The sequence below is a fragment of the Atractosteus spatula genome, chromosome 15 (genome assembly GCF_055471065.1).
Source record: "Atractosteus spatula isolate fAtrSpa1 chromosome 15, fAtrSpa1.hap1, whole genome shotgun sequence".
Taxonomy (NCBI): Eukaryota; Metazoa; Chordata; class Actinopteri; order Semionotiformes; family Lepisosteidae; genus Atractosteus; species Atractosteus spatula.
Genome location: NC_142720.1, coordinates 24468331 through 24477236, shown reverse-complemented (window position 1 = coordinate 24477236; position 8906 = coordinate 24468331). Strand labels below are relative to the sequence as shown.

The window sequence follows — 8906 nt, the reverse complement described above, 5'->3', positions numbered from 1 at the left end:
CTCTTGTTGCTCAGCTGTTTGTGGAATTTAGACTACAGAACCCTAGTGGTATAATACAGATTCAAACAGGTGATGTACCTGTAATTGTTAATCTATGTGTATACAGAATAATTCATACCTACAGAGAATAATTCATAGCTGTACAGTATATTGTTTTTTTACCAAATGTATCATCATCTTTTTTGTTATGAGTTTTTAATCACTTGTCATTCATTCAAAATGAAGCTGTTCATGTACTTAAAAAAATAAGTCTCTTTACTTCACAGTCTTAATCTTTAGACCTTAACATTCATGATGACAGAGCTTTGTCTTTTTCAGAGAAGTAAAAAATAAAAAAATAGCCAAAAATGATAATGACGATACTTATGAGCAACAACCATTAAAACAGTATTATGGATATGTATATTTAAATTATGAAACATAAAACTATCAATATTGACACTGTATGACAGGTAATCAAAATAAACAGATTATCTGGACATGACAAAAGCAATTTTTGACAGCAACCTTGGACAAATTGGTTTTTAAAAAGCTTCATTTAATTGACAATAAGAGAAATTAACTGACAATAATGACAGAGAAACTAATGTGTATTCACATCTCTGAGTCCATGGTGGAGTTTGTCAGTCTGTCTATAGGTTTTGAGATACTGGTGGAGGTCCTGCTAGGCTCCAAACCCTTCTGTTTTCTACTCAGGCAGGGCACAGCCATGCATATCACCTCCTGGAAGTCTTTCCGTAGGAAGATATACAATATGGGGTCAAGCAGGCTGTTCAGGCTCAGCAGCGCTCTTCCCAGTTGATAGAGTATAAATATTGACTTCTCCCATTCACATATGTTAGGGTGAAAAAGCAACACTACATACTTCACACTACCTATGAAGTGATAGGGGCCTAAAACCAGCATAAATATAATTATCACCAGATTAAGCAATCCCTGGATCCTCCACTTCTCCTCTGAGGGCAGTGAACTCACCTCAGCAAGGGATTTCAGAGTCTTTCTATGCAGGGTACCAATGAAACTGAAAGGGATGACAAAAGATAGGACCAGAGTTATCAGGCGGTAGATAGTGAAATTTTGATCAGAAGGGTATTTCTCAATGCAAAAGGTGTTATTCTCTTTATTTTTAGGGAAAAGTACTCCAAATGCAACAGAGGGAGGCACTGCCACTACCACCCACAATCCCAGGGCAACCCAGCGAGCATACTGTAGACGTCGCAGGGCTTGGAATTTCAGTGGCCAGGCAATAGCCAGGTGTCGCTCCAAAGCAATGACACACAAGAAAAATATACCGGCATAAAGGCTGATGTAAAAGATAAGGCCAACAGCCTGGCAAGTGCTGGGACCAAATCGCCAAATGTGCTTTCTGCTGTAGTAGTCAATCCAGAGAGGTAAGGTAATGAGCTGAAGGAGATCTGAGAGAAGCAAGTTAATGACGTAGACTGGAAGGACATTTTCAGATTTGACTAAGCGATAAAGTCCATACAATGCCAGCAAATTCAATGGGATGCCCACAGTGAAAAAGATTCCATATAGAACTGGAAGAAATACAGAGTCAACGCTGAAGTTGATGCCACAGGAATTGTTGAGACTTGAGTTACTGGTCCAGCTGTATGCACTCTGGGTGGGGGTTAGATAGTCCATCTTTGTTCTGAAATAAAATAAGATTGAAAATGGGATTACAATAGTTTTTTTCAGAGTGGAATGTGAGAGTGAATAAGTTGGTAGAAAATACCTTCACCCATCTAAGTTTCTTTTTCTGGGTCCCTATAACATAAAGCACAGTGCCATCTACTCTACAGTTGAATTTGTAATAATAATGGTTGTTGCTATAGTCCTTCCTAATACTAGTGTTGTTGTTTTTTTAGCATATTTTTTACAGTATACACTCAAATTAAAATGTTAAGAAGCATTGTGAAAAGCATTCATTTTAAGACCAATTGCTGAAATGTTGCTGTGGTCTGAAACAGCACACAGACTTATTTTAAATGAAAAACGGAAAAGATTTTGCAATAATGAGAACAGAGAAACCTGTTACATAGATCTGAGTACTACAGGAAAATACCATTAAAATAACACAACAGTGTTCAGACATCTGCTGACAACGTTAAAAAGCTCCATTATTAACATAATTACCACCTTTTTGTTTAAAAAATAAAAAAGAAATACAAAGACATGTTTTATTTAACTTTATTTGTATATTTTGTGTGTTGTCACTTTGTCTTTTTTTGCATTTATCAGTTCCAGACACACATTATACCACTTCAAATTTCACAGTTGAATCTTTCTGACAGCTGTCCCTTTCCTTTGAAATTTACAATGGAAACAAAAGCTGTGTAATAGATGACTCAGGTGAAAAACAGGGAGCTCATCTGGCAAGGAAGTGGTGCGTTCTTATCAGCACCATCAACAATATCTTGTTGGGTTCAGGTCTGTGGAATACAGACAGTCCATACTGTATGATACATATATTAATAAAATTCTTTTTCAAGGAGGAGAAAAAAAGGCCGCTCTTGGCCCTGCTTGGAGGAGGTGAATGGCGGCTGCATTGTCGAGTCCAGTCAATCAGGAAGGTGGAGAGCATGAGGAGAAGACAGAAGCCAAGCAACAAGCGTGAGGGACTCTCAGGAATAATGGAGAATATAACATAAGTTCTGTCTCTGGCAAGAGTAAGGGCCAAGCATCAGAAACGAGGAATTAGCCTGATCATCTTCATTAGTTGCAATCATATCAGTACCCTAGTTCATAACCTGTCTTCCAGTTGCTAGGTGCTTCATTTCTACAGTAGTTTGTTTCAACATAGACAGACTCAGAGTATTTAAAATATGGTCATTTTAGTTAAAAAGATGATATATTTGACTGCCTTTTGGCTATTTGTACATTATTGGTGTTGCAAGTCAACAATTAAAAAGACTAATCAACACTAGAAATGTTATTAAAACTTTATTTTTAAGCTTTCTTTTCTCTCTTACCTGTTCTATATTAGTTAATGCTGCAACTTTCACAGCGCAAGATACAGTATGTCAACACTGCAGCAGATTTTGAAACTACTGTTTCTTTAAGAATTTACTTTAAGAATATATTTTTAAGGTACCAATTCTAACCTTATTTTAAAGTTTTGATTTCAAATTGAAAACATATTTTAATTTTTTCATTTCAAAAGAAGCTGCTGGTTCTTTGCTTAGAGCACGGACAATCTAAAAGTGGAGTGGTGCCAGAGATGAGCTCCAGCACAAATCAAACACATGTATTTGCCCATTATCCTGCTGTAATACACAGTGTAATGTACACTTCTATCCAACAACACTGAACTGCATATGATAGTTCATTTGATGTTTTGCAGAATTTATTTATCCTTCTACAATACAGAATTTGACAGTGCCTGGGAAAAATGCCTATACAATCACACAACCTCTATTATGTTTATCACAGAGCATAAGGAACATTTCAGTTTTTTTGGTCTTCCATCAAATTATTGATTACTAGGTGAAAATCTCATGACTTGGACTTCTTTCAAGTACTCAGTAGTAAGACCCTCTTGCTTCTTGCTTTATTTTGAATATTATTAATGACAAATATTTACATATGGAGCTTCGTCTTTTTGTGAAAAGGCACGCCGATTTGAATTCTCAGCAGCAGTTACAAATACTAAAGCAGGTGGTTTAATTGCTGATAAGAAACAAGCGGAGGACAAATATTGAAAATGATGCAGATGATCAAATACAATGCAGAAACACAGAATGCCAGGAGAGCAAATAGACTGATAGAGCTGATAGACTCTAAATAGAAGACGTGAATTGATATTCTCATGCAGAACATGAGAAGGTGTCACAAGGTATCAAAGTATTAAACTTTTTCTTGTGATTTTTACCATTATATCTCAATTCTTGAATAACATGGTGGATATGCAAATCTGTTTGTATGATAATTTCTTTCATATTTTAAAGGAATCTTTCTTGGTCTTGTACACCAGGTGATGATTGCTGTAACTCCTGATCGTGTTTGTCAGTAACAGTCCACATGTTTTTGAAGCTTTATTCTGATAAATTATCCTGTGTTTAGTACCATCACTGCTATTTTTAGATTCTTGCTTTACATCTGATCAGTTTTGTTTCTCTTATTTATCAATTATGTCAGTAATTAGCATAGATTATATATGTAGTTCAGGTGGGTAGCTGTGTAGATTTCAAAGGAACAAGTAAAGGTTTATTCCATGCTGAAAAGAGAAGAAAGGAAACACAACGTTTCGGCTATGGAGCCTTCTTCGTTAACCTTATAAATGACAAGCTGTTTTTTATCATCTGCAGTATTGCTGTTTTGGCACGTTTCATGTCTTCAGTGATATTTCTGTGTTAAGATCTATTTGATGAGAGAAAGGTCTTTAGTGGTTTATCCAATGAAAGCCTCTGTTCAGAATACAGGCTAAACACTACAGTATATCCTAGACTTTAAATGTTCTGTTCAGAATACAGGCTAAACACTACAGTATATCCTAGACTTTAAATGCTGGCTTTTCTACTAGTTAACTTCCGTGGAACTCTGGAGCTCCAGAATTAGCTGCATGTTCAAAAAGAAAAGCCATTAAAAAAAAAAGCCCAGCAACATACAATGGGATTAATGCTAAGTTTTAAACATGATAAAACATAGTCATACATTATACAGAGGAGATTTGATTCTCATAACCGAAAAGCACAAACACACCATAATCATTTCAAACAAATAAGTAAATATGGCTTCCAGATCTTACATTTGACTTCATGTTGACTCAAAAATTAGAGGTTTTCTTTTATTTGCCATACATACTATAAAGGTTAGTGCTTGCCAAACATCAAAAGTATTTCTTATCATCACAAGTTATAAGATGAATAAAATAATCAGTTGCTCAGTGTTCTAAAATTAAAATTAAATATTTTCTCCTGCTGCAATAAAAAGTTTCTCTTTTTGTAATGATTGTTTTCAAATACGCTTAAGAAAATTCAATATTTTCTATCATTTGATAACATGAATTTCAGGTGAAACACAGGAACACACCATCATGAGCTCATTTAGCTAAGCTAAGCAAGCTATTTAAAAATATTCTGTTGTACATTGAAAAACTAAATATACAGTATAGTTAAATGATAGCTGGATAATTTTGTAAGATACTGTAATTAAAAAATACTTACTAAAACTTGTAGCATAAACAGATGTTGCTTGCGATTTGTATTGTTAAATGTCTTTAACTAAAATAAGGAAGAGGCTTTTTCTATAACTAAAATAAGGAAGAGGCTTTTTCTTAAGGGGGATATGAAGTCATACTTTAGTGGTTACAGCTGGGAAGTATTTTTTATGTATCTTACAAAAGATAAAAAGCAGTATACTGTATACTTCTGCAATGTCATTCTACCAACGTGAGGAATATGCATGTCTCTTACTGTACTTACAGTAAATTACTTATTACTTAATTTTCCATATGATGAGTTCTATGTAATACATATTATATATTTTAAAAATGAGGGAAAATGTCTGATTTTATGAGGGAATTTTTAAATTTTTGTCAAGATTTCCACTTAATTTATAATGGATTCTAACAGATGTTAAGTAGTTTATCCAATAATACAGTAGACAGTGAGGCATCTCAGGCTTTTCTAGCTGGTTGTTTATGGTTTTGGTCTTTATGTGCTAAGAAGATAACATTTAGTAGTTAGCAACTTCTATATCTTTGTATTAGATTTACTTAAAATTTTGTTTAATAGCAATTGTACATTTATGTTTTTCATTGAAAATGAATTCAATTATTTAATTTAAACACTTTTGCAAACAGTATTTGCAAAGGAGGATTGCTAATTCTGAAGACAAGAGTAGAGGTCAGTTACAATGTATGATTTGCCGCTCATACAAAGACAGAGGGAGGCTTGGAATGTCAGCATGATTTTTCTACTGGTTATAAAAATATCTCTCAGCTCTGTAAGACCAGAACTGATTTATAATAGTCATGATGAAATGACTGAGGTTTTATTTCAAAAATAGCAAAGCCATTCTTTATGACACTTTCTCCAGTTCCTAATATAAAACAATTGTATGAGTTATGTGTAGATATTTAATGGTACAAGTCAGAATTAACAGGAGATGTGCCATGAATTTACAGAACTACCAAAATTCATTATGTAGTGACTATTGGACTATTAATGGTCTGCCTGCAATATGAATTTGAGCTCTCTCAATCACAAATCTGTTGGTGCAGACTAATATGAGTTTGACATAAGAAAATAATCTGGAAATAAAAACATGAGTACACAAATTGATAAATGAAGAAAGTCACAAGGAAAAATTGGGTTTGTTTTCTGCATCCTTATCTTATTATATGTATAGAATAAACAAGACCATTAAAGGTCCAGAATGTGATACTGTGGAAGGAAAAGACTCCGTCTTTAGAGTCTCATGGTGGTGTGGAGGCTGTGTTTCTGCCTTACAGGTCTTGGATACTTGAATCGGTTTAATTGAGTACTGAGATGACTTTAATGTGGAGTTTGCATGTTCTTCCCATGTGCCCTTAGGTTTTTTCTAGTGTTCTGTTTTCTTCCAATTCTTTCTGTGGATGATTTGTGTCTGTACAGTATATTTTCCCTGAGTCTGAGTGTGTGTTTACTGATGGACCTAATCAGTCTGTCTAGAGTGTGGTCCTGCCTTTTACCCCATGTATCTTGAATAGGGTACAGGTTGCTATGAGCATTAAAAGGAATAATCAGTGTTATTATAATGACCAGCTGCATTGTGGATTTTTAACAACATACTGAAGGTATTCTGAAAGTGTTTGAAAAGGTCCATTCTGTTATTGGATATTTTGTTAAATCATTTTTGAAGAAAATTTGTGACTTTTTATGTGCCACATTTTTCTGAAAAGCTGTGACTATTTGAAAAAAGGCAGTCAGACTTAATAATGCATTAAAATCCCATGAATCTAAGTTTGTAAAGGACTTTTACATTGTCGATGACAAGCTGATAAATGGTAAATGAATCACATAATGATGGACAATGAGGCAATCTGAACTCTCAAAGAACAAAATACAAATATTAGTTCTTATAATCCTATGCTCTTATATTTTGTATATGCTTAGTTGTAGAACAGTTAGCATTTCATCTCTAAGTTCAGTTTTTACATAATCAAGGGATTGCTATGATGGGTGAGGCCAAAGCACTACCTGTTGTCCATAGAATCAGAAGATTGAACCTGAAGCCTTGGCCAAAAGCAAATCATTCTACTGGGATTAGCTGGAAAACATTACAGCCTCAGGTGTTTTGGGGGAATTCTCTACAAGATTTGCACACCAGCTTGGTGTGCTTTTGCTGATTCTTCTTGGCAGTATTGCTCAAGCTCCCTTAAGTTGCTAGGGCATTGTTAATGGACAGCACTTTTTAAGTCTTTTCACAGATTCTCAATAGTGTCAGGGCTGCAAGCTTTAAAGCAACAAAATATGAAAGCTACCAAAGGGTCTGGAAACTTTTGCAAGGCAGTGTACTTATGTGTCACAGAACTTGTGTAACTCCCACTTGTTCCTCTCACAACCTACAACTTTGACTAATACAGTATGCAGTATGTCACAAAATGTGACTTCTTTTAAGCTTCAAAACTTTATATTTGAGGCTAAACGGAAACATATTTTAACTGTATTAAGATAGCTTGATAAAAATGTTTAAAATCTCTTGTTAATGGACTTTTCTACAAAAATGTATATTAAAGTAACACTTTACTAGTGTTAACGTTGAGAAAAATTACAATACTAAGGAGTCATCATTCATTCATCAAATTGTTAGGATTCAGTTCCATTGTATGTATTAATACTATTGATGAACTACAACTTGTGCAAATTATTCTGGAGAGATCAGAATAATTTTTGATCAAAATAATTGTTTTTTCTCCTATCATGGATGGGGTTTGAAGTTAAGCCTACATTTCAGTTTGATCAACGGCTCAAGTCTGTATTCCATACTTAACAGAAACAACAATGTAGTGATCATCCGGGTTGTAGAGCATAAATAACCACTTAACTCATAATTACCTTATCATACCTTTTGTTTGAAAAAGAAAATACAACACTGGCACAGAAAGTGGGAAAAAGCCCCATACATACAGTAGTTCTGAATTTATTAAGATTCTGGATTATGGAGAAGTTTGTAAGAGAGTAATAATGTTTTTTAACCAGCTGTCTTTCTTAAATACAGGAATTCCTCCAAATATGGAACATATTTGTTCTGGAGTGACCACATATACTTTATTATATTTTTCCCATCATATGCCAAGGAGTTAACCTATATTACCTACACACTCATACAGGTAACCTAGATTACCTATAAACTGATTTTTACTCATTCACATATAACATGTTTAATTGACTTTGCTTTTTAGATTTTAATGAAATTAGAGTAATTGTAAGAATCAGAATAATCAATATATTTGAATTCTTACTTCAAAGGGGAACTGGACAAGCAATGCAGGAATAGTTGGTGTCCTTTGGTCAGAATAAACTTGGCATGCCATGCAAAAACAATGGAAAGAAAAGTCTTGCAATTCAAAAGTCTTGCCTATGTAAAGAGGATACAATTGGAAATATTTTGAAAAGGGGAAGATTAAAAATTAAGGAGGATCCAAACAAAATGAATCAGATATGATCTTACACTAGATAGCTCGCTGGTCTTAATGCTGAGAAATAGTCTCAGAAGTAATAGCCAGTAGACGGATGGAAGCCAGAGCAGCCAGTGAAGTCCTGCAAGTATTATTCATGTGTTGATTCATGCCATCTGTCCACATGTTGGAGGAGGATTGAGTGTGCTCAGTACAGATGTCCATGTTTACAGCAGTTTCGTAAGGATACAGCATTACCTGCTTCCTAATACAAAAATTCACAATGACAGGATGGGTTTGTGTG

At 34.5% G+C, this 8906-nt stretch overlaps 1 protein-coding gene across 1 annotated transcript; it reads right to left on the bottom strand.

The window, feature by feature from the left end:
* Positions 1–447: 447 nt before the first annotated feature.
* On the bottom strand, positions 448–5217 carry LOC148820298 (G protein-coupled receptor 4). Its single transcript, XM_088934179.1, has 2 exons — positions 5166–5217; positions 448–1651 (listed from the first exon to the last, which is right to left on the bottom strand). Exon 2 carries the CDS (start codon positions 1642–1644, stop codon positions 595–597), a length of 1050 nt encoding a protein of 349 aa, XP_088790305.1. The 5' UTR covers positions 1645–1651; positions 5166–5217; the 3' UTR covers positions 448–594.
* Between the last annotated feature and the right edge of the window lie 3689 nt (positions 5218–8906).

Coding starts and splice junctions, on each gene's coding strand:
- LOC148820298 (XM_088934179.1), bottom strand. CDS start 1,644: ATGGACTATCTAACCCCCACCCAGAGTGCATACAGCTGGACCAGTAAC.